At 42.5% G+C, this 25,391-nt stretch overlaps 2 protein-coding genes across 4 annotated transcripts in view; one reads left to right on the plus strand and one right to left on the minus strand.

Moving 5' to 3' along the window:
- Window positions 1–3,435, plus strand: part of LOC100380704 (lymphocyte antigen 75) — a 40,031-nt gene extending 36,596 nt beyond the window's left edge. Inside the window, exons 32-35 of the mRNA XM_014151417.2 lie at window positions 190–351; window positions 1,240–1,356; window positions 1,611–1,802; window positions 2,055–3,435. Coding sequence (XP_014006892.2) covers window positions 190–351; window positions 1,240–1,356; window positions 1,611–1,802; window positions 2,055–2,227 — 644 coding nt within the window. The 3' untranslated portion in view covers window positions 2,228–3,435. The remainder of the gene's footprint in view (window positions 1–189; window positions 352–1,239; window positions 1,357–1,610; window positions 1,803–2,054) is intronic.
- Window positions 3,436–4,764: 1,329 nt separating this feature from the next.
- Window positions 4,765–15,020, minus strand: LOC106575163 (E3 ubiquitin-protein ligase MARCHF7). 3 transcript variants are annotated; one of them, XM_014151415.2, is made up of 11 exons: window positions 14,888–15,020; window positions 11,447–11,630; window positions 10,089–10,229; window positions 9,047–9,221; window positions 8,527–8,712; window positions 7,212–8,361; window positions 6,810–6,979; window positions 6,607–6,710; window positions 6,263–6,364; window positions 5,996–6,044; window positions 4,765–5,525 (listed from the first exon to the last, which is right to left on the minus strand). In XM_014151415.2, exons 2-11 carry the CDS (start codon window positions 11,618–11,620, stop codon window positions 5,431–5,433), a joined length of 2,346 nt encoding a protein of 781 aa, XP_014006890.1. In that variant the 5' UTR covers window positions 11,621–11,630; window positions 14,888–15,020; the 3' UTR covers window positions 4,765–5,430. The 3 variants fall into 3 exon arrangements, with proteins under 3 accessions (XP_014006890.1, XP_045554807.1, XP_045554808.1); XM_045698851.1 differs by lacking the exon at window positions 5,996–6,044; XM_045698852.1 differs by lacking the exons at window positions 5,996–6,044; window positions 14,888–15,020 and adding an exon at window positions 14,212–14,599.
- Between the last annotated feature and the right edge of the window lie 10,371 nt (window positions 15,021–25,391).

The raw sequence follows: 25,391 nt of genomic DNA on the forward strand, positions 1-25,391 counted from the left end.
CTACAGTCGTAGTACCTACCCTATTAGTATTTATTTATTATACACACAACTTGAATTCTTGTGTAAAGAAGACATTGATGTCAATGAGCGATCTGAGCAGATTTTTTTTGCATAGTATACACACCAATCTTTTAAGATCCCATAAAATAAATCCCTCTGATGTCATCTGTGTTTGTTTGTCTGAATCAGGATCGAACCTCGCAGCTCCCCAGCTGGCCAACAACTGCCCTCAGAACAGTGGCTCGTCTAAGTGGGTTGAGCACCAGGACCACTGCTATGCTTTTGACATGACCTTCTATAACTACTCTGTGTACAGCATGGAGGATGCCAAGAGCATCTGTGAAAGGCTTGGTAAGTCACCCACTATCTCTCCTATTTGACACGTATATATTTCTGTGTTATTGTATATAAGTTGCGTTGAACATTGCATTATTGCAGCGTCTTGGGTTAGGTTGTTATGGTAAGAGAAGGGTTTCCCTATAACCAACCTGATTAAATACAAGTATTTCATATTTACTCTTATAAACCGGGTAGTTTGGTCCCTGGATGCTGATTATCTGAAAGCTGTGGTATATCAGATATTATAAACTGGGTGGCTCGAGCCCTGAATGCTGATTGGCTGACAGTTGTGGTATATCAGTCCTTACAGTATACCAAGGGTATGACAAATGACTTTTTACTGTTGGAGCGGCAGGTAGCCTTCGAGGTTAGAGCATTGGACCAGTAACTGAAAGGTTGCAGGTTCCAAAACCGGAGCTGACAAGGTAAAATAAATATGAAATCATATCTGTCGCTGTGCCCTTGAGCAAGGTACTTCGCCCTAATTGCTCCAGTAGTGCTGTACAATGGCGACCCAGGCCATTACCCTACTCCCTGCGGGTCTCAGGGGGAGTTGGGATATGCAACAACAAAAAAACACATTTCCATTATCGACCTGTGTGTAACAGGACAAATATAAGCACCCTCCAAATGATTATTCTAATTACATTGGTAACCAGTTTATAATAGCAATAAGGCACCTTGGGGGTTTGTAGTACATGGCTAATATACCACGGCTAAGGGCTACATCCAGGCACTCTGCTTTGTGTCGTGCATAAGAACAGCCCTTAGCCGTGGTAGATTGGCCATATACCACACCCCCTCAGGCCTTATTGCTTAATTAGTACACCATGATCAAATCAGGTGGTTTCTTACTTACATACAGTGCATGTATGCCTCCTTTTTGCCTTTGATTGACAGATGCACAGCTTCTGACCATAATGACCAAAGAGGAGAATGACTTTGTCTCTGGCTACATGGCAGACAACCCTCTCATCACCAGTAGGGTGTGGCTCGGCATGGACCTGGACAAACAAGGTAAACTGACCTGACCAGTACAATAGGATAGGCTTGTTACTTATTACTGTATACGGATGTTATTAGACATGATATATATATTGGACAGTATGCTCCATCCTAGGAAGTTCTGTGTGCACTTCATTTGGAAAGTCAGGCACTTTAAAATACATAAAAATTCTACATGCCAATACAGTATATTATACTCAAATAAAGTAGTCTATTTGAACTCAGAATAGAATCAGTAATGCGTCTATGTTTCCTCTGTCTTCCAGGTCAGCCAGTGGGCTGGGTGGACGGTTCCTCTCTGGCCTTCTCTAACTGGGAGACCAAGGGTTCTGCTAGTGGGGTGAAGACAGCGACCCAGCAGAACTCCTGTGCTGTCATGGTGTCTGCAGACGGAGGCATCTGGAACAGAGTCAGCTGCAAGGACAGCCACAGCCGCATCGTCTGCAAAGTACCAGCACGTGAGTACTAAAGTGCAATGGTTCACCAGTCCCAACTCATCCATACTTGTTTTTACTATGTGGATAGCAGCATGCTCTGGTGACCGCTCCAAGCTAATGCATGTAACACGAGTTGATTGTATATGGCTCATAGATTTCCCCGGCTTCGCAATGGTTATGGTCATTATATATTTGTAAACATTGATGTGCTTGAAACAGGGACTTTCTTGGCCAGTTTGGAGATGTGTTTCTGACTGGCTGTGTTGTCTCCAGGGTCAGGGAACGTCCCGGTGGCTCTGGTCTTCTTCCTGGTCGTCCTCACCGCCCTCCTGGCGGCCATCGGCTTCGTGGTTTATAAGAAGAGCAGGGCCAGATTCAACTCCACCGTGCGCTACAGGAGAACCATTGATGATGCTGACAGCACTAGTATTATAGATGCAGAGTGAGACTTGTCTTAACGTCTAACTATGCAGCTTAAAGAAGCAGTTATTTGCCTACATTATTCAGTATGGAAATATTATTATGCAGCAAACTGAAACCCGGCTGCCTTTTCATTTTAAAAGACAACTTTATTTATTTGTATAAATTCCCAAGCAGGCTTTTTTAGCATTTTCTGTGACATTGTAAATATTGGCAAAAGGATTTTGAAAATCCCCAAACTAGCATTTTAGTAGTTTTTTTTTAACCTAATAATGTTTTAATTAACTTTGTAATGATTATTTTAGAGAAAGAGCTGCCACATTGAACAGTTGCTGCAGTGTTGATGGACTTTGTGTTGACAAAAAAGTCACTGGGTACATGATGCTTGTTGCCAGGGTATTTTTCCTTCTCGTAAGCACTGATGTTTTTCTCTGTTTTCACTCTTTGTTTGTGATTATTTTGTAATGGAGGAAGACGTCCTTTTCACCGATGGTCATTGACGAAAGACGAAACAACCGCATCATGGCACTTTCATGAACAGAACTATAATCTTTATTAGCATGCCATATTTTCATCATTTTTTAAGTAATTTAAGGTCTAATACAGGCACTCTAGCTAATGCAGTCCAACACAGACATCCTTAGACAATTTGGATAGTGGCATGCATTCCCATTTGAACTACATGCAATTCATTCCAACTGTAAATGCCTTAGGTGCATTCTCTTTGTCATTATGACTACAACCTTCCTCTCCTATGCGCTCAAACTACTGAGAACGTTTGCACTTTAAATTGAAACGTTTTATCGTGAATAATGCCTTAGCAGTTGTTTCTGCCACGTTCAAGCACAATAGTTGTCTTGTTTGGGAGTTGACGTTTTAGGGGTGTTCATTTGGGGTTTGTGTTTTCAAAGGTCGCTACTTGCTGAGGCCTCAAACTGCACACGCAGCTGCTGTAAATGCTTTGTAAATATTTAAATTGTCTTTTTTTCAATTTTATTATGGAGAATCTAAACCAAAGATGTTTTTTGAATCTTGTGAATGTCGATAAACTGGACATTCCTCTAGACTTTATTTGGATCTGCCTTGCAACAATGCTTGTTGACTACGATTACCATTGCCAAAATGTTCAACAGTATCTTCATATCTACATTTTGGTCCCAAGCAGACCATCCACTCCACTCTGGTCAAATACAGTAATAGAAATGGTCTTCCACTAAAATAGGTTTGTCTTTAAGGGCTGAGTCCTGTTATTTTTGTTGTTGAGGAAATGAATAGATGTCAGACGTGGATATCACTGACCTACCACAATAACTTGTATGAACTTTGTTTGGAGGCAAGGACATAAGGAATCGAGAAAGGAATAATTAAGAAAGCTCTGGAATTCTGCAAAGGAGCTTCCCTAATTCAAGGCGCTACAGAGCTGCTCTACAACTTGGATTGAATCCCTGCCTCAATCAAGGGTTGCGTTCCCCTGCTCAGACATTGCATGCGTTAACCAATCGTTCCGTGCCACATCAACTGTGTAGCCGGGCACCAGACTGCTAGAGCATGTGGTTAGCCGATACGTAAAAACCCTATCCAGGCATGTAAGATCTGGTATGCATCCACAACACCTGAGCAGAGGAACACGACCTTGTGATGAGGGAAGCTCTGACTTAGACTGAACTAATGTGATTGGTTGGATGAAAGCTCAGTGGGCAGAGTATACAGATGTAGAAAAAATAAAAGGCTTACGGTTGGAGGGCATTACATACAGGTTGGAGGGCATTACATACAGGTTGGAGGGCATTACATACAGGTTGTGAACTGCAAAGTTACTTGTTCAAATCCCAAATGTGACTTGTTTTCAACCGTACCGAACATTATAAACAAATTACATCCAATCTTCTAACCTGACTTTGAACAGCTTCAAATCTGTTGACGGCACAATCTGCGTTCACACCCCTAGTGCAGCGGACAAGGCACTGGGAAAGGGACCAGGTCACAGCTTCAAATCTTGCCAATAACACTTCACAAAAAAAAAAAAAGTTTATGGGAGATTGATTTTGCTCAACTACCGGGTCCAGGAAACAAATGCACTTTAATGAAATGAGACAACACCACTAGCACATGCAAATTACATTTACAGGAGGAATCCCAAAATGTATAAAGTGGTAAACACAAATTTAGCTAGTTGTGCCAGACATTTTTATAAAGATGACTAGTGTAGCGTTTAAACATGTTTTTAGCCTTACATTTTTTTTTTTTTTTTAATTCTGAAGGGGGTGAGGCAGATTACAAAACTCTTCTCAGTTGGATACACGCTAGAGGCGGCTATCGAGGAGCAAATTCCTCCATTAACGAATTGCCACTTCTACATATGGCGACCACTTACCGAGTCACAGAGAAGAGGGTGGAGTTTACCTCAATTGAGAATCTCCCGGTCTACTTTTTAAACCATAAAGGTTTTTGAGCAACAGTTGTTGAAATAGCTTACACATGAACAGATTTTTAACCCTACTTCCTATATTAACTTCATTGTCCTTGTTCAGTTTTGTTGAATGAAATGTTGCCTGCAAACATGTGCATTCAAAACTTTATTGCAATAATTAAATGAAAACAAGTTTAGCATTTTCATACCGCAGACATTGAAAACAGAACAAACTGTCAATTATTCAGCTGTAAAAAGTAAAGTTGTCACTTTCAAATCACTTTTTGAAAAACTTCAAAAAGGAAAAGAAACAGTAAAGGGAATAATTTGCCACTTATTCTTCCCTAAACAGCCCTTTCCTTTCTCCCAACCCGCTAAACTAATGAACCAGTGTCCTGTTCAGGATATACATTTTTTTTTTTTTTAACACAATATCTCACCACGGTGGCCGGATCTGCTTTTGTAGATCAGTAAACATTTAAAGCACTCGTGGTTCAAAAAGACATCTTGCATTTTAACAGAAATAAAGCACACTCAAATCTGGAGACCTAAAGAAAGGGGAAATTAACAGGGGGGGGGGTAATAAAGCGTTTCCTCACCTCGGTTCACTTCAAAGTCAGTCTGCATATCTATGACATCGTTACCTCTACATCAGGAGTGACTTCCCAGCTACTTGGCATTAAAACAAATCTCACAAGCCATTGCACTCAGTAAAATCACATGAGCTGAAACAGAGCTCTGGCAGGTAACTCCTTCAATTCTTCTGCTTGCCCCCCCCCCCAATCTATTTTTCCATATTCCCTTTGCTCTTTCTTTCGGTCAATTGTACTCCTCTTCCAGGTCTTCATCGAGGTCACAGAAATCGATTGACGGCCGGGTATCAACCACCTCTTCGTCCGATTCCCCATAAGAGCCTGCAGCGGAGGGAAAAATGATCAGTCAAAATCGGACACTAGTTTATTAGCAGTCAATTTCATGATTTATTTTTGAATAAACAGCTGTAAAAAGTAGCTTTTAGTTTAGAACGCATTCAAAAAGTAAAATAGTAAGACCATTTAATTGTCAGTGATGAATACTGCAATGCACACCATGATATCAAACCATCTAATAACCTCTACTGAGAGGACCTTGTGCATAGCTAACTGACGGGTAATTATTCACAGCAGTGTTGCTGGGCAACAAAAATATGTGCAGAGCTCATCATGCTACGTGTGGAAATGCATTTGTACTTTCACACGTATGGGCCTTTAACATCAGAGGTCAATATAATCAAATACTTACCCATCAATTCATTAAGAGTGGCGGGGGTAGTTTGACTAACAGCCTCATATCAAGTTACTAAAACGTGTACACAGCATTGGGGAGAAATGTATCAAGAACGTACTTTCAAGATTGTCCATGTGTTCATGAAGGGTTCTCGCCAGGTTGAAAAACTGAGCGAAAGAAGGGGAAAATGTTTTGTTTTTTTTAAACACTGAATCCTACTACATTTGAATTCAGTATCCCCCCCCCCAATACAATAGTAAGTGAATTATGCGGCCAAAGAAGAACCTTGGGCTTAACATTCAAAATGACTTCTCTGCCCCCAGTGTAACTGACTGAGGTTTAGAATTTGTTTTGCATGGTGTCGACTGTAGGGGTGGGTTCTTACCCCGGCGTCGTTGGCAGCTCCTAGCACATCAGAGAACCTCTGCTCACACAGGTGAAGCAACACCACCAGGTAAAGGCCACAACTGATGAACTCGTACTCAGACTGGACAGGAAGGGAAAGAAAGGAAGGATGCGGTCACTTAGACTGCAGATATGCGTTAAGCTCAAGTTAGGACTGGGTCCTAGGAGGTTAAACGTTTTACAGAACAGTCGTCTTTAGTGTCCCATTCTGATATTCTACAGCTGATTGAGCAGCACAGGAGAGATTCTCAACAGAGCATTTCCCCATTTCACAGTCTTAACAGTTAGATCGTGGCTGACTAGGAGAGGACTGTCTGGGGTTACCTTCTCATGTGTCCTGTGTAGCTCGTTGATGTCAAAGTTCTCAATGTTCAGGTGCAGCTTTTCTTTACATAGCTCACACGTGGTGATGGCATCCAGATTAGTGCCTGGACAAGAGTGAAAGACGGCAAGGATGTGCGATAAATGCATAATACACCGAGGGGAAGAAATCATTTGTTGAGGTCAGAGAGGAAAATAAGTCTTACCTGAGCTGATTTTGGAGCGCAGCCACTTCTTGATGCAGTCCTGGTGAACATACTGCAGGCTGCCTGTGCAGCGGCAGGGCTCGATCAGAGGGTTGGAGGGAGACTCCTCACCCATTTGGCAAATACGACACAGGTCCCCTTCCTCCTCGTCAGAGTCCTCCAACAGCAGGCTACAGGGGAGCGAAAGAAAGGTTTATTTACAGATATCAACCATTCAAATCAGAGAAAAACAACTGAGTAAAATAATGAAAGCATTGGTCCATCCAAAAGAGGCATTTGAATGACAAGAGGAGCGTGGCCATAATATAGACGATGGACAACACATGGACAGTGCTATGTACAACAGGGGGTGGGACACAATAAGCATGCAGGTTCAGCCCACTCCCCAGTCAGCATCCCCACCTCTCCTGGATCTTCCTCAGTCTCTCCGGGTCTCTGGAGGAGGTGGGCTTCTCCTGGCCCTCCGGTTGGCTCCTGGCGGCACCCGTCATGTCCACGGCGATCATGACGTTGTCGTGGACGCGGAACAGCGGGTTGCTCATGAACCTCGCCAAACGCTGACTACTCCCCGCCATGTCTCTCAACTCCTCCTGTAGGGCGGCGCTAGCGCCCACTGCCCCCGAGGCTGCCGCTGCAACTTCCTCTTCATCTTCCTCCTCATCATCTTCGTCAGCCTTGGCCTCGGGGGTGTCTCTCCTCCTGAGGGGGAACTGGGTACCACGGTAATCCTGGTCGGCGCCGGACGCCAGGCGAGCGCTTTCATCCCGTCCTTCTCTTCTACGGCGGGAGAAGAGAGGAGTGCAGCGGGTCTGGATGGAAGACGACAGCCAGGAGGAACCTGAAGTACTACTACTACTTCCAACACCTCTCCAGGCCTCCAGGGGCTCCGGGGCACGCTGGGGCTGGCCCTCCTGGACCGGGGACAGGCCCTGTCTGTGATGCCTCAGGAAGGCAAAGGCCTGGGCCGCGTCAGAGCCTCTGGGAACAGGTTCCACGCTCACGGGTCGGACGCTCTCCTCACTGGTAGCCACGGGGGCGTGGCTGGGGCCTTCTCCTCCAAAGACAGGGCTGTCCTCGGCCGAGTCGAAGGAGCGGGAGGCGGAGCCAGAGCTGGAGCCGCTGGAGTCCTGGCTGGAGCGCCGAGAGAAGAGGCGGGAGAGGAGACGGCGGGTGGAGCGACGTCCATCGGATGCCTCGCCACCCTCCGGGGTTGTCCTGGGGGTGGCGGTTGGCGCAGAGGGAGGGGGGCTGGAGTCCCGGGCCTCCCGTCTTGCTGAGGGGGTTGTGTACCAAGAGGAGGGGCGAGAGGAGACGGAGACTCCTAGAGTGGGCTCTGGGCTCTCAGTGGGCTCCTTGGTGGTGCGGAGGGTGGAGGCGGTCAGGGAGCGGCCGGTGGTCCGGGAGGTGGTGGAGTCCCGGGCCAGCGGGGAGCGCTGGTAGGTGGAAGAGAGGTGGCGGCTGAGGGAGCTGCTCTCCCTGCTAGAGGAAGAGTAGAGGGCCTCCTTGGGCCGTGCCCCCTGGGCATAGGTGGAGGTCACACGGTCTGGCCAGTCTAAAACAAACACGTCCAGATTAGCGGTTGCATGCGTGTCAGTATTATGTTTGCGTGCGAGTATATAGTGGTTTCAGTTTTATGATTGAACGTGTGTGTAAATGTGTCAATAGATTTGTAAGTCAACGCACACAAACGAGTCACTGTGTGTGTGTAAGAACGTACACAGGGATGAGCTGAGTCCAGAGCTCCTATAGCTGGTGTCAGCCACACTGGACAGACTCCTCCCCTCAGTCCTCTTCTCCAGCTCCCTTCTGGACCACAGGGGCTCTGAGGAAGAAGAGGAGGAGGAAGAAGAGGAGGAGGAGGACGACCTGGACAGAGGCCGGTACGACTTCCACGACGACGAATCTAAACACAAGGTGCCAGTTTGTTATTCAGCTGCATGATAGAAAAGATAAGTTGGCTGAACCACAAAGGATTTAAGAATCATTAAGATGCTTAATCAATGTCATAAGTTTAACAGAAGATTTAATATCATTATTCTCACTCAAAGCAACGATAATGATTTTATGCATGATTATCACAAGACCTGCGCTCATCAAGTGTATGGAAACTGACAGCGGTATACTTAAAGGAAAAGTTCACTTAAAAAAAACATTTGACAGGTATTTTCATACATTAAAAAAAGGGCTCAATGAAAGAGACTGAAAACATTTTAACTCTTGAACCAGGGGTCAGATACCAGAGTCTCTGTTGAGGACACTGCTGGAGTAGGACGAGCCAGTCACAGAGGAGGAGGGGCTTCTTGTATATGCAGCTCTGTTGCTATAGGACAGTTTGGCCCTTTTGGTATCCCCATCATCAGTTGTGTTGCTGAGAAGTCCCGAGTACGTCCCCAGTCGTCGCTCTGAATCAGTCTGATAAAACAACCCACAGAATAACATCACATTAATCAAAATGGGCTTGAACGGCACTTTGAACTTGAAACGTGGCACTGCGCATCAGTAATATCACTATCAAAACCTAAAAAAGGCAAACTGTTTAATCCTTAAGTCTATTGACGCACGTGTAATCTAAGTAACAATTTAAAATAAATCAAAATCTGTCAGTTTAAGATGGCGATAGCATGGGCTGCATCTCAATCCACCACATCCGCCTAGGTCGCCCTTCCGCATCTGTGGTGGAAGAGCTACAGCGGTGTTGGTCAGACCATGAGACATCCTGAAAAAAAAAAAATGGTTTAATATAATATATATATAATATAAATATATATATATATATATATATATAATAATTATTTTTTTTTTTATTTTTTTTAATTTTTTTTTAAATCGGTCTTCTCACTAAACATAGCGTCCAAACTAAGGGAGACTCAAACGATGGTGTTCTCAGTTTCGCTTTACGACCCCCATGAGTGCCACAAGACTTATCTGAAGGTAAAGGGTTAAATATAGGTTAAAATGTAAAAAAATATTTATATATATAAAAACTTTTATATCTCCTAGATATAGGACAGGCACTTCAAAACCTTAATCCTTATGATAAATTATTTTGACTGTCTTTTGCAATTTATAAAAATGTTTTATTCAAATTTGTTTGAATATAATAGTATAGGCCAAATTCTATATTTTAGCCAATATATATATTTTTTTTATTGATATCTAAAGGGGTCCTAAAATTCTAAATCAAATAGCTAAATGATTCACGGTATGACCATGTTAAAACAATTCCATATATTAGCTTCGTGCCCTAATGAACAAGATCCCGTTCTATGGTGAGTTTACCAGTTTGCTGCGGCTGCTCAGTGAGGACTCAGCCCAGGAGCGATCGTAGGAGACGGAGGAGGTAGTCAGAGGGGATTTCCAGCTGGAGTGGCGGCTGTCAGAGCTACTGTAGTTCCTGGTTGAGCTGAGGAACCGAGAGCTCTGAGACACCAGGAGCGTGAAAACACAGGGGGTCAGCGCAAGTCAATACATGGAGAAATGTATGGTAACTGACATGGTACAAATCCAAGATCACCACAAACAGGAAAAGAGTGGGAAAACAGATCATATCAAAGCACAGTGTTTCCCCTAGGAGTTACTTCAGCAGCGATGGCAAAGTTAGCATTGTAGTGGGCAATGGCATAAGACCAAAAATGTTAAAGGCCCTCTCAAAGACAATTTAGCTGTAAAAAAAAATATGTATAAATTATATACACAAAGTAATTTTCTCACCATTCTACACATTGACATGGGGCCCGAGATACATTTGTTATTTTTAAAGCTAATTTCTTGCAATTCTACACATTTTGCCATGGCTTCTGCCGTGTTCTTAAACTAGCAGAGCAACTCAAAATCAATAGGTGCTCCTATTTTTTGGAGTTAAGGTAACGATTTAGCTGCGGAGGCTAACACTGCTAAATTAATAGAGGAAACACTGCAAAGCATTTGTCTAAATATCCTTGTACCAATTATTTCTACATTCTTGCATGCTAGCTAGATAATGATAAATGGCATAATATTTCACATAATGTCATTGATCTTTTTTCAGAATATCAAATGCATTCAAAAGTACTCCAAAATGTTCACAGCCTTCTGTAATTCTACTTAAAGATGTTTGCAAACGTGTCAATTAAGGCACTTGTTTATTGTGCATTTGAGCCGGGCCCAGGACTCTTCTGGAAGAGTAGTCAAATAGACAGATAGCCCAGTAGTAACTTTATCTAATGGCACAGTCCTTGACAGGACAGGCAGGCTGAAGAAAAAAAAAAAAACACTGGCAGGAATCTAGGCTGGCCTATAAAAAGCCCCAGCTAAAGTACACAGATACCTTCTCTGCTTCTGAACATGGCTAGCTAGCCAAATAGAGAAGAGGACTGGAACCAAGAGGCAGAGCAACAGACAGTCAGATGGCAGCAAAGAAAGCCTGATTCTTGGGGGGAGAAAATAATGATCCAGTCGACTGCATTTATTTTAAAGAGAACATTGGTTTTCATGAACAGGCTAAACTTGTCCCAACTGCCTAGCCTTATCCTTCCTTTGTTTATAAACATATTTGAAGTGTTCTTATTGTTAACCCGGCAGAATTTTAGGAATACGAAATGACATTTAGGGTCAGCAAATGTATGTAACCTGCCACTTTCTCCCTCGGTATTCAGTACCTGGTGGTCGAGGTCAGGTTTAAGGGGCGTGACCCTGGAGAGTCGATCACTGTTCAGGACACTGGATCTTCCATAGAGCCTGCTGGATCCCAGGGAGGAAGGGGAAGAGGATGAAGAATAAGACGACGTGGCGCTGGACACCGTAAAGGGCAGCCGACGAGGCTTGGAATCCATCACTGATTGGCTGTGGAAAAACCAAGATGTTAGTAATACCAAATCCAACAGGATCCATCACTGATTGGCTGTGGAAAGATATTAGAAAAGCCATGATGTAAGACAAAATGTAAGCAAACATTTTACAAAGAAGTGGAGTACTTCTTAGACATAGGCTTAGACATAGTCCACAAGCACTAGACTGATGAAGGCTACAGCAAGGGTTCCCAAACGTTTTCCACTCAGGCCCCCCTTCCAGCATTGAACATCTCGTGTCCACCATAGACGTGCGCGCGCATTTCTATGGGCACAAGCACTGGTCATGACAAACTGTTCACATCCCTTGTTGGCGGCTAATACATTTTGCAGTTTAAGCTAATTTTCTTGCAATTCCACACATGTTGCCTTGTCTAATGTGTGTTCATTTGATATTTGAGTGACAAACATTACAACCTAGCTAAAAATGTTTAAAAAAAACAGTTGACATGGGCTAGTTGATCTGAACATTTCTGACAAGCTATAAAATAGCTCTATGGTATTTGTATTTATTATGGATCCCCATTAGCAGCAGCTACTCTTCCTGGAGTCCAGCAAAATTAAGGCAGTTATACTTCCCCCCCCCCAGTTTCTCTCGTCCCATCGCTGCAACTCCAACGGGCTGAGAGGTGAAGGCCCACCAAAACACACTTCTTAACCCACCCGCTTAACCCGGAAGCCAGCCACACCAATGTGTCGGAGTTAACACCGTTCACCTGACGACCGAGGTCAGCCTGCAGGCGTCCGGGCCACCACAAGGAGTCGCTAGAGCGCGATGAGCCAAGTCAAGCCGCCCTGGCCAAACCCTCCCCTAACCCAGACGACACTGGGCCAATTGTGCACCGCCCTACGGGACTCCCGAGCACGGCCGGTTGTGATACAGCCCGGGACCAAACCCGGGTCTGTAGTGACACCTCGAGCACTGCCTTAGACCACCGTCACTCGGGAGGCAGCAGTTATTCATTTTTAAAAACATTACAATACATTAACAAAACAGATTTCACAACATATTAAGTGTATGCAATGACAAGAGGAAAACGGATTACGCACTACCCAATTTCGAAATTGCACTTTGTGCATTCTCCTATTACAACCTTTAAGAGTAAGTTGAAAACCTTACTGAGTTACTTAAAATAAAAATAAATAAAGTGGGAACCATTGGTCTCCAGTACTCCATATCAGTACTCATTCAATATACATAACTCAATAGGACTTCAATGTCCTGACCCAACCTTACATATTGCTAAAACCTTCGGTGCTGGGTCCACCCAACCCTTAGGCTAGGCTAAACGTGATTTAACAACAAGATAAGACGAGATTGACCTAGCTGCGTTTAGAAACTACAATCGTAAACACCAGACTGAAGAGTCAGGGAATCTCCCAATCTGATAAGAACCCAACCGTCAGGAGAAGGGGTCGGCTGTTTGCTGAGGCAGCAGAAGTCTGACGGTGTACAAGACAGACAGTCAAACTGTTCAGAAGCTTCTTGGCACCTAACCCCCACACCTGTCCTTGGATCACTGTTTTTGCATCCCAAATGGCACCCTAGTCAGTGCACTACATAGGCATTAGGGTGCCATTTGGTACACACAGTCACAGCCATTTGATGGTGACATTTCCTGTGGAATGAGAGAGCAGCAGGGGGGCTGTGCATGCCAGGTCAGGCCTTGCGTCACACGAGAGTCACTGCAGGGTAATTTATTAAAAAAGGTGCATTCCTCTGGTTTACATGGATCACAGCACTCATATGGGGATAGGAGAACCAGAGAGAAGAAACCTGTCCATCTCCTTACAAAGCCCCAACCCCTACTCAACTGTTTGAGAAAGGTTCCTAACAGTAAACTTCACAAATGTTTATTTTTATTGCACCTAGGCAATCACCTTTGATAGCCCACAGTTGTGGCTTAGAAATATTATTTTCATGAATTATATTTTTATAGTTATGCTCCTAATTTAGCCCAGCGCGATTGTGGCTTCTCTCAATCACACTCATGAGGCATGGGTGGTGCTAAACTTAACCATCAGGAATGCAGAGTGTACACGAGGAAAGTTGATTTGATAACAGGTCAAGCTCTGTTGCTTGTATTTAAGATGTGGCAGAGGCCTAGGTAAGGCTGATAATCTGCACACAAGATAAAACTTGCTTCTCTACTGTTAATATTTATTTGCACAATAGTAACACAGTCAGTCAAGCTCTGCAAAGCTGGAAGAGTGAATTTTAAATTCAGCCACAGAAGTTACCATTTTTTTTCAAAAACACATTTTGTTTTGAGAATATGGTTTGGCTGCTCTTCCTGACTGAGACAAGGCCATGGAGGCTTTAGCTGTTTTTTCTCTACCAGTCTAGGACTGTTATTTTTCCTTCTCCATCTACCAGATTTGCTGCAATAAACTATAGTTAGGTACCTTTGCATAGCTAGAGAGAACAAGACAAGTCTAATTAAAATGCAACAGTTGAGCAAAACAAGTGGCACCTTAGCATCTCAGTCATGAATTGCAAGTTAGCCATGAAGCTATTGTTAGGTAACGTTAGCTGACTACTGTAACTAAAAGGCTACCCAAATGACCCAACCGACCTTTCAAAATGTCTGGCAGTTTCCAAGAAAGAGTTCACGTTTATTTTTGCTGACCAGATGTCGAATGAGCTTGTCAGCTAGCTATCTACCGTTAGCAATACCCATGGCCATATAAGCATGATCTCAAAGCCACACTGTCTGGGGCTAGCTAGTCAAGCTAGCCTCCCAAACGTGTTGTTGGCACGGCTTCAAAGTTCAAAATGGATGAAGAAAAAACAGCTTGCTAGCTAACGTTAACTACTTGGCTAAATAGCTAGTTAACGTTAGCCAACGACCACAAAGCATGCTAGGGCTACAGTTGCTAACTACCATCCTAGAACTAGAAACCACTCGCAACTTCTAGAATAGAAACGACTCGATTGAGGACATGTCAGTCATATCCACAAATAGGACATTTACGGTCAAGACATCGAGACACAAAAGACGGTGAATGCGATGAGATAATCTTGATGGTTTAGCCGGCTAACGTTAGATAGCAAACGGTAGGCCTATTTTTTTTATGCAGCTGTTGTTGTTGTTGACCATCCGTCCTTTTGACATAACGTCAGGAAGTTAGCTAATCAATTTCTAATATCAAAGGAATCCCTTTGTCCGTTGTCAACTTCAAATGTAAAACCATGTCGCTGGCTACAGCTAGAAACATCAGGGATAAAGTGCAAAGGCAGCACACTCTCACCTTTGCTTCCAAGCGTCGCTGCATTAGACGATGACGGCGTCTGTGTGTTGATATAGAGGTCATGTGATTTCCAATGTAATCAGACACCCAGAGAAAGTACGTACAACGCAGAACGGTGATGGACAATGTACTCCAGCCAATAGAATACGAGACTGTACTTGTTCCGCCCCCCTTTAATTGACGGTTGTGAATTATGATGATGATGATGTTGGTGAGTTAAGATTGAAAGGATGGTTCTGATAATGAATTGATGAGGATGATGATGATGTTGGTGAGTTACAATTGAAAGTATGATTGTGATAATACACTGAACAAAAATATAAACGCAACATGTAAAGTGTTGGTCCCATGTTTCATGAGCAGAAATAAAAGACCACAAAAAGCGTATTTCTCTAAAATGTTGTGCACAAATTTGTTTACATCCCTGTTATTGAGCATTTTCGAGTTTGCCAAGATAATACATCCACCTGACGGTTTTGCTGATGTCTACATTGTGAACAGAGGGCCCCATGGTGGGGTTATGGTATGGGCAGGCATAAACTAAGGACAATGAACACAATTGCATTTATCAATGGCAATTTGAATGCACAGAGATACTGTGATGAGATCATGATGCCCACTGTCGTGCCATTCATCCACTGATATCACCTCATGTTTCAGCATGATAATGCACGGCCCCATGTAACAAGGATTCTTGGAAGCTAAAAATGTCCCAGTTCTTCCATGACCTGAAAACTCACCAGACATGTCACCCAATGAGCATGTTTGGGATGCTCTGGGTCGACGTGTTCAACAGCGTGTTCCAGTTCCTGCCAATATCCAGAAACTTCGCATAGCAATTGAAGTGCAGTGGGACAACATTCCACAGGCCATAATCAACAACTCTATGCAAAGGAGATGTGTCGCACTGCATGAGACAAATGGTGGTCACACCAAATACTGGCTGTTTTTCTGATCCACGCCCCTACATTTTTTAAGGTACCTGTGACCAACAGATGTATATCTGTATTCCCAGTCATGTGAAATCCATAGATTAGGGCCTAATGAATTTATTTCAATTGACTTATTTCCTTATGTGAACTGTAACTCAGTGAAATCTTTGAAATTGTTGCATGTTGTGTTTATATTTATGTTCAGTATAAACACACAATTATCTGGTTATTTTTGTTAAAAACAGTTTTGCAATGGTCAATAGTCTCAACAGAATCAACCTATATGTGAGGATGGCTATTTTCCGTCCTCTTTAGTTCGAACAGAGAGGATGAAAAACCTTATAATACATATCTATATTTTATTATACAGTATATGGTATAATAACCTACTTTGGTTCAAACTGAAATATATATATAATTCATAATATATGTCTCAAACCCAGCCGGTTCTGGTAAAAAAAAAAAAAAAAAAAAAAATATTTTTAAAATAATTTACATCCATCCTCCTCGACTTCACAAGTCTAAAGAAGCCACTGATGATGATGATGATGATGATGATTATGATGAAGGAGTCTATATGGATACATACTGAGCTAAGTGTTATGATAGTTGCTAATTTACCATTGATGATTCAGGCAGCGATTGCTACTACATCTCATGTCTCCCTAATTTAATTGGGGTGGCCGGTAGCCTAGCGGTTTAGTGCGTTGGGCCAGTAACCGAATGGTTGCTGGTTTGAATCCCTGGGACGGCAAGGTAGACGAATCTGCCATTATACCCTTGGACAAGGCGGGTAACCCCCAACAACTGCTCCCTGGGTGCTGATTATGTGAAGGTTGATTAAGGCAGCCCCCAGCACCTCTCTGACTCAGAGGGGTTGGGTTAAATGTGAAACACACATTTTGGTTGAATGCATTCAGTCTATGGATTCTATTTCTATGACTACTAGCGCCATCTTTGCCCACAGACACTCATGAGCTGTTCATAGGGATAGACACTAGGGGGCGCATCATCTAACATTTGAATCCAACCACCTTGTAAAACAGATTGTGCTCTTCTATTATTTGGATGTTACAGGCATGTTTGTTTTGTCACCAAGGTAATTAATGCCTTTGCCAACAGCTCTAATGAGCTTTATTTGAATAATTGACATAAAAGGTCTTGTAGACCTTCTAATGGAAAGAAGTCAAGGAAAAAATAAATCACAAGGTCAATACAGTACTTTTTTTTATTCATTTGCATTTATACGTTATGCATCTTTTGTACAATATGGTGCAATTAATTTAATGAATTGTTCATTAGAGTAAAGCCTCAGAATATTCCATTTAATTGGGACAATTTCAGATAATTCTCTCATTCTGAGATCTGTATTCTTTTCCACTTCAAATAAATACATCTCAATGTCAACATTGAATTTTTGTTTTAAGAAAAGTCCTACAGATGGTAAACCACGATGAGCTAAACAAGCTGGCTTGTGAACTGGAGGGTATGTGAAGGATAATGTTGGAGGTCAGGGGTCAGGTGTTGAATGGAAGAGTGAACACGGTTAACCGTATTGCTTTACAACAGATGAATATGTAGAAGCCAAGGTCAACAAGATGCTTGACCGATACACCCCCATCCACAGAGTGTGCCGTTATTACTAACTCCACGGGCCGATGGCGTGGCGATCAGATCAGGTGTAAATCCAGTACAAGGCTAATAGCTTGAGGTCAAGGAGAGAGTGGTGCCTCAGATTAATGGCTGACAAAAAAGGACACATGACCTAGTGTCCTGATGAAGTGCAAGGCTTGATGAAACGAGTGGCTTTGGGGTGAGTCTCAATTGTATTTCCTTGATTCCTCACATCCTCCCTCTTTGTCTCCTTCTCAAAGCACACAAGGTTCCTCCCCTCTGATATTTATTACTCCAATGCATTTTGAGAAGGAGGCAAGGAGAGAGGACGCAAGGAACTAAGGAAATATAATTGAGATTCCCCCTAGTCTACCATTGCAGCTGGCCTCAGCCCTTACTCTTCCATTCACGTCATCATGTGCTCTCCTCAACCGATGTCGCTTATTGAACAACAAAAGAACATTCCTTGGAGCCATTTTTCATTCATGTTTACTTTGAAAGAGGAGGAGATTTTTTTACATTTTCCGTTGGGGGTATCAGCAAGTCTTTCAGCATAGGAACAGTTTAGCTTGTGGGCATGTAGGCAAAACTATAATGTGAAGCCCAGTGTGGAAACTTGATCCACACTACTTCAGAGACACTGAACTGTCACTCTCAATTTCTATCTCATCGAAGAGGGTAGTGGTCTAATAGCAGGCCAAATGTCTACTTTTCAACCAAGAGAGATAAAGAAAAGGGAATAATGCTACATTTATGTTGCTATGTCAGTTCTAATCCTGCATAATCAATCAGCCAATGTCTCACCAGACTCTCGGATAGATCGAATGTTAGTTTGGTGCAAACTGCAACAAACTGTTACTGAGTTACAGAATGGTGCGCTATAGAAACACAAGCTATATTATCAGTCTTAAAGAGTGTTAGAGAGCCCTTAGACACAGACTAGCTCTAAGAATGTCTGGACTTCTCCAGTGGTGTAATCACACAGGAATGCCCAGAGACATTTCTGCTTTTCCTCCACCACAGCCTTTCTTTCCCACGGCTGCTCCAGGTCTTGAGAATCTCTTGGCCCTCTACTCTCACTGACTCTGTTCCTGGAGGGACACACATGAATATGCCACAAAGGGATCCTTTATTAGAGAAGAGCACTACACGACCTCAGTGTGAACGGGATTCACAAAGGGTTTGAATATGCCTCAAGTCCAAATCACCTGAACTCGAAACATTAGCCCTGACGATGGAATGTTATAAGCGATCCAAATAGGACATGTTGTTGTTATAACTTTAGGGACTTTTTAATTGGAAGGAATTACATAGATAGTGATTTCTTGAGAATAAATGACTTTATACTCCATTGATAATAATCTACACATTTGAAAAAAAATAAAATCAACCTAGAGAAACCCTATGGGATGAGATATCTTGTTTCAAATGGATCCTTTGAGACGCCAAGTCATTACAATTACAAAGACAATACACTTAAAGCACTAATAAAGAAGACCGCTGTAAGGTTGAAATAAAGCCACCACGACAGCTAGGGGAGGTCCTTTAATTTAAGCTTTCATTAGAAGGTTTTAATAAATCAAGCAGTCAATCACACTTCATTACATGGAATCATAAGAAACCTTCGTCCGAGCTCAGAGGCCTTGAAAACAGTTAAATCCTTAGACATTTTTTTCCATCTTTATTCTCCCCAGACACATCGTGCCAGATGTCATCTACTTTAGCCTACCCTCTCTCAGTCCTTCTCCCCTGTCTCGTCCCTGCTGCTCTTTGTTCAGATGAGCTCTGTCTGAGAGGAGCACACACACACAAACACGCGCGCACACGCACACACCCACAGGACTGATGATGTCACCGCTGCGATCATTACTGTAGTGTGTGTTGTGGCCTATTTTTGACCAGGCAGGCGTCATGGAGGGCAGTCCAAACGTCTGCCTCAATGCTGCTGCCTCGAGGAGCAGCGACCTGCCACCATTAATTAATACACATACAGTGACACACCACCATTAGCACAACACAAGACTAAAGAAGCTCGGTCACACAAGACTGTGTTCTGGGTCTGACACGAACTGTTAGAGAGATTCTTTTCTGTTGTTTTTGACAAAAGCCTACAGTTGAAAAGATGTGTGAGTAAATGATATCTAAGCTCAGTAGTTAGAAACTCGTCCTTCAGCAAACATCAATGAAAAATAGGCTACAGGATATTTTTTGTCTATTACAAAGCTGTGAATATCACACATCTCTCTAGTTTTACTCTTTCTGTGAAGGACAATATCACAGTGGAGTAGATGGAACGGCCATCTGACTAAGAGGTGAACTCCCACATGTCCTCGGGGATCAGCCAACTGGGAAAACATGATAGAGAAGAGACTGTAGAAATGTGTGGTAATATCCAGACAAAAGGGGAGCTGTGAAACATGAGAACGTGAGGCTCGTTTTCTGTGGGCGATGAATGTTTCTCTCTCTTCTCCAAAGCTATTTCCTTCCATGTCTGGTGTCATTCATGTGGAAACATCCTGTAAGCAAAGGACAATGTTCCCACAGTCTATTCTGCCTCTGTGCTGATGAGTTTTCGTACTGTGTACGTCCAAAGAAATGCAGAGTATTTCTACATAGAGTACAAGTTGAATGATGCACAGGAGACTGAATACTATCTGTGTTACAGAAAAGAACGCGAATAAGGTGTATATGTTTGAAATGAGGTGAAGTGGGCTGTGTGTGAGAAATTACTAGCCTCTCTAAGATGCATTAGAATAGTGGTATAATCAACCTTGAAAACTAGCACGAAATGTCACAACAAAACCCTACTAGATCACAGTTTTATCTCGATTCTGAAATCCGTGCCATGAAATGCCACATTTCATCCTCTTGAACACACTGTATAAAATAGGAATAAAAACCTCAACCTGCAGAAGAATGTTATGAGCTGTTGAAAAACATGAATAAAATAAACACAGCTTTGGTGAAGCAGTGTTCGAGTACAAAGAGACAGAGGAGAGACAAGAGAGGGATGGAGGAAGGGAGAGAGAGAGAGAGAGAGAGAGAGAGAGAGAGAGAGAGAGAGAGAAATGCAATTTTGCAATGGTGCCAGTTTTGACAGAGATATTTCTGAAGACTATATGGGTTTATAATATCCAGTGATTTAATGTTTAAAATGTGTTGGCCAAACAATAACTTAAATTCCCCCTAAAGGCTCTATCAAATGAAATTAGCTTTACAAACGTTGGCAAGCACTAAAGCTGAAAGCAAATCACTGAAAATTGATCTGCTGTTCAAGGTTGTGTTTCTAACCCTCCCATCACAAACAACTATCTTATTTCTAGAGAAACAGAATATTGCAGGGTCTTCTTTTCTTGATAGATCCATATTCCACCAAATGTTTTCTCCATATCAACCCTGCCAATGTTTTTCTTCCTCCTTTAGATAATTCACACTTTCTTCAGATAAAGTAACATACAACATTAGCATTTAAAAAGTAATTATACCTGGCCAAAGACTGTAGAAACCATAGAAAAGGAAATGTACTGTCTCTGTAATTCCTGTCATATACAGTATGATTGCCTTTCTCCAAAATGAGTACCTGCCATGTAGACAAGAGGATATGACGTAGGCAGGTTGCGGAATTAGTGTCCTGTTAGTATGAGTAGATTATGTCATCTCTGTAGGTGAAAGCACGGTCAACCTAATGACAGATAAGACTCCCTGTCCACAAACATTCCCCAAACAAACAGCGTCTATTTTTACCTCTGTCCTGCACTTGCCTAAGGTAAACACGGAGTACATCCGAAATGGCACCCTTTTCCCTAAATAGTGCACTACCTTTGATAAGAGACCCTGTCTCTGATTGAAAGGAGTGCCCTGCATAGGGAATAGACCGCGTGGAACCTGGTCAAAAGTAGTGCACTATATAGGGAATAGGGTGCCATTTCGGATGCAACCTTTGTCAGTTTTGAGTGCTTTTAGCAAATGGAAAACTGCTGACATCCAGTGGTATGTTTGCACACACATTTGGCCGGGTGAAGATGTGTTTTTATTTGATTCCGGGCCATTTTGCTGCTTCGCTGAGATGATGGTGACATTTTGCCGTGATCTCATTCTCTCTGTGAAGAGATGCATCATTCTGAGGCCATGACTTGTTTCTTTACTTTCCTGGCACTAATGACTGCTTTCCCTCCCACAAAGGAAGCAGCAGCTCACCGTGTGTGTGTGTGTGTGTGTGTGTGTGTGTGTGTGTGTGTGTGTGTGTGTGTGTGTGTGTGTGTGTGTGTGTGTGTGTGTGTGTGTGTGTGTGTGTGTGTGTGTGTGTGTGTGTGTGTGTGTGTGTGTAAATGTCTCTTTCTCTCCCTCTTTCTCTCTCTCTTTCTCTCTGTCACCGTGTCACTCTCTCTCTCCCTCTCTTTCCCTCTCTCCCTGTATGACAGCGGATGAGAGTGTGTCTGAAATAATGAGTCATTCTTTACTAGGCTGCTATCCTGATGATTGTAAATTATTTCTCTCTACTGGATTACATCATGAAACGATTACAGCCTTATTCAATCAAACCTGGAAGTCTGGAAAAACCCACATTCTGCCTGTGCCAAGAGGAAACAATTTTGAATGGAGACAGATTAGTTTATGTTTGTTTTACACAGTAAACATAGTTTTATTGAGCAACATGAATCCAAGTGTTTTTGACTTGAATCTGTGAATCCCTGTTACGTTGTTACAATGCTGTGAATAAGACCCTAAGAGGCTTTCTATCTACAGTATATTGTACCTGACCTTTCTCCTTCTTCTCTCTCCTGTGAGTGACAGACGGTGTGATGGACGACTGAAAGCCTTTGCGGTGCCAAAAATACTCAAGACACAAAAGCATCTCATCTCTAACATCCTCTGACCCGCCTACTGTAGCCGGCCTTGTGCCCGGTTCAAGGGTTAATGCATTCTTCACTGTCACAATGAATTCCCATGAGCCACTTGTGGTAGTGTGGACTAGCATTGCTGCCTGCAGCTCCCAGTGTTCAAAAGTGGAGTGGTGTGCATCACTGGCTCTGGCTACCATTACGTTATTGCAAACCCCTCTTAGCCAGTGGTTGGAAGACACTGATCAATAGCTCTGTTTTCATCTCGCTTAATTGCAGAATTTCATGACAGTGAATGAGTAGGTCTAAGCCAAGGCATTGCTTGCAGCACAACACTAAGCTAGGATAGTTGAGGGTTGAGCTTCGATGAATTTTCAAATCGTGTTTGTATGTTAATGCATTCATTAGATATTTGAAATGCAAATGTGGATCTTAAAAAGGAATATTGTATGTAAACAACTTGTCTGACATAACTAATGTGTTATTATGTTCTTTATTAGTCCCTTGGTGTTACAACAATACAGTTCAATTCATTGACTTTCTTAATCATTACGTTTCACAATCCAACCAGTTCTTGGCTTACTGAAGATGTAGGCTATTGGAGGAATGTTACAAACGAGACAGAAATTAGCACGATAGAGCTAATAGATTTATGGCTTCTGTAAATTGATTTAATAAGGTAGATTAAAAGCACCACTAGTGTAGTACTGGTGGTGGACTTAAATGAAAGGAGTACAAGGTATCAACTGTGCTTGTCTGTATTGAAATAACACAATATTTATTTTATTTTTATTTCATCTTTATTTAACTAGACAAGTCAGTTAAGAACAAATTCTTATTTACAATGACGGTTAACTCCAATAGGTTAACTGCCTTGTTCAGGGGCAGAAATATAAAGAGACTATTCTCTTAATTTCAGTTAGTGGCTATTTATTCATTCAGTGCCTTTATGTGGGGCATAACAAGAGGACTTTAATTCAATTATGTTGAAAGACAACCTTAGGGCCAGTTTTTCAGTTAGAGAGAAAGAGCGAGGACCTTGTTTTCAGCTCTCACAGAAAATGTGTGTCGTTGAAATTAAACTCCTCTGTGTTGCTGGAAGGTTTCTGTGTTTAATGGAAACCAGGAGGGAGTGAGTGGGGTTTAGTGTAAGCTACAGAGAAGATGAATCTGTATTCCCTGAATGTGTCTCAGGCTAAAATCAATAAATGCAATGCAAGCACAGCTCCCCGCTCCCCTCTCTCCTGATGGGTGTCCCTGTCTTTCCTTGGACTAATAGAACAATAATAATGAAATCCAAATCCCCACATTATAATTTGTTTTGCATCAGTCTCCGGAGAGATCTTCTTTAGCAGTTTATTTTAGTGGCTCATTATACTTTCTAATCAAGACATAGACAGACAACCTGTTTGCCCTTCCCCCTCCCCTCTCGACTCTGAAGTGTGCTTGCTCGCATTGCAGTCATCGTTCTGGCACTTATTATGTTACAAGTGACCGAGGTAGGGGCAACGTTCTCAGTGCGTGCAAAGAGGACCCAGCCAGGCTACCAGGGCAGGCAAAGAGTGCTTCTTCTTTTAATGATGCATCTCAGAGAGGTGTACCCCTCTCCCTTCCTCCCATCCCTCCACCATACACTACCACTAACCCCGCATACCCGCCCCCTGTGCTCTCTTTAATGAAGATTCTCCAGCGCAATTAAAATTCCCTGCATCTTGCTGCTACAGTATGAAAAACACAGCCACTGTCATTTCTCATGTCTTGTCAGTCCCTGGCTGCTGATGATGATGCGGGGGAGGGATAATTCACCCGTTGCCACTGGCCACAGCACTGTGTGTGTGAGGAGCAACCAACCCCCATCTCAACAGGTAATGGAGAGGAGGGGGAGAAGGAAAATCAATGGCCAAAGAGCATGGAGAAGGAGCTTATAAAATGGCTTTATGTTTCAATAGCTGAATAAGGGCATTCGGTGGCCATCCTCTAAATTCAGCTAGGGGGGACTGTCCATGGACCTTCACATTTCTTTTAACTGTGTTCATTGCCATGTGCTTGGTGCTTGTCCTTGAGTGTAGATGAGTTTTCCTTTAGAGACAGATTATTATCGCAAATGATTTGCATTTAGGTGATTTCAATAGTAATTTTCAGAGTTTAGATAATGTTATAGTAATGCTTCCTAGATATCACCTAATTACAACTCCTTTAAATGAATGCTCTTTTCAAACTAACATTGAAAATCATGCACAATATTATTGCTCTCCTGTGATACATAGGCATACATAGATATTGCCTTAAGTGACACAAAGGAAGCACTCTATTCTATTCTCATTTCCTCATTTCATCCTCTGAGTGGTTAGCATCTATATGGTGTGAGGGTGCCCTTACAACAACAAAAACACATGAAAAAAATCACATGGGGGGGGAAAACACATGCGCATTTAATCATTTTCATTTCCACATTTTTCCATCTTGAACCCCCCCTCGACTTCAGAAGTTTTCATTGATATGAATGGCACAAAAGTAACTCAGTCTAGAGGATTGCATCATATAATAACACTATTACTCTATTAAAGGCGCTTAAAGCGGCAATCCTTAATTGAAACATTAACAAAGGGTCTCCCCGCCACAGTTTCAGTAGAAAGCTGAGTGATGGGGCTGGAGAAATGCAACCACTCTCAAATCCGTAGACTATGCTATGGATGCAAGGACAGACCATCGAACTAAGTTGAACTAAGCTGATGAGGCTAAATACGTTACATTGTTCAAGAATCAATGGGTACATATCATTAATTTATAAGTCCAAAAATGGATGTAGCAACTAAGGAATGCCCCTTTAACACAAAGTCGCCATTTAAACGTGACCCATTAACCTGTCCGAAAATGTTTTATTCTGTCCACTGTTCCGCGAATGTCCTGTAAAATCATTCCCTTGTCCCGCATTTGGGCTTTTTAGATGTGGTCATTGTAATTCCACCAGTGAAAACATTGTTACTGCAACATTGCTATTGCAACATCTTTTCACATGTGATGAGAATAACATTATTCAACCCCACATGTGAATTTGCTAAATACTTTCACATGTGGAGTTTTCTTGCATGTGAAACTATTCATTTGATTTTGACT

Source organism: Salmo salar, chromosome ssa17 (genome assembly GCF_905237065.1).
Source record: "Salmo salar chromosome ssa17, Ssal_v3.1, whole genome shotgun sequence".
NCBI lineage: Eukaryota > Metazoa > Chordata > Actinopteri > Salmoniformes > Salmonidae > Salmo > Salmo salar.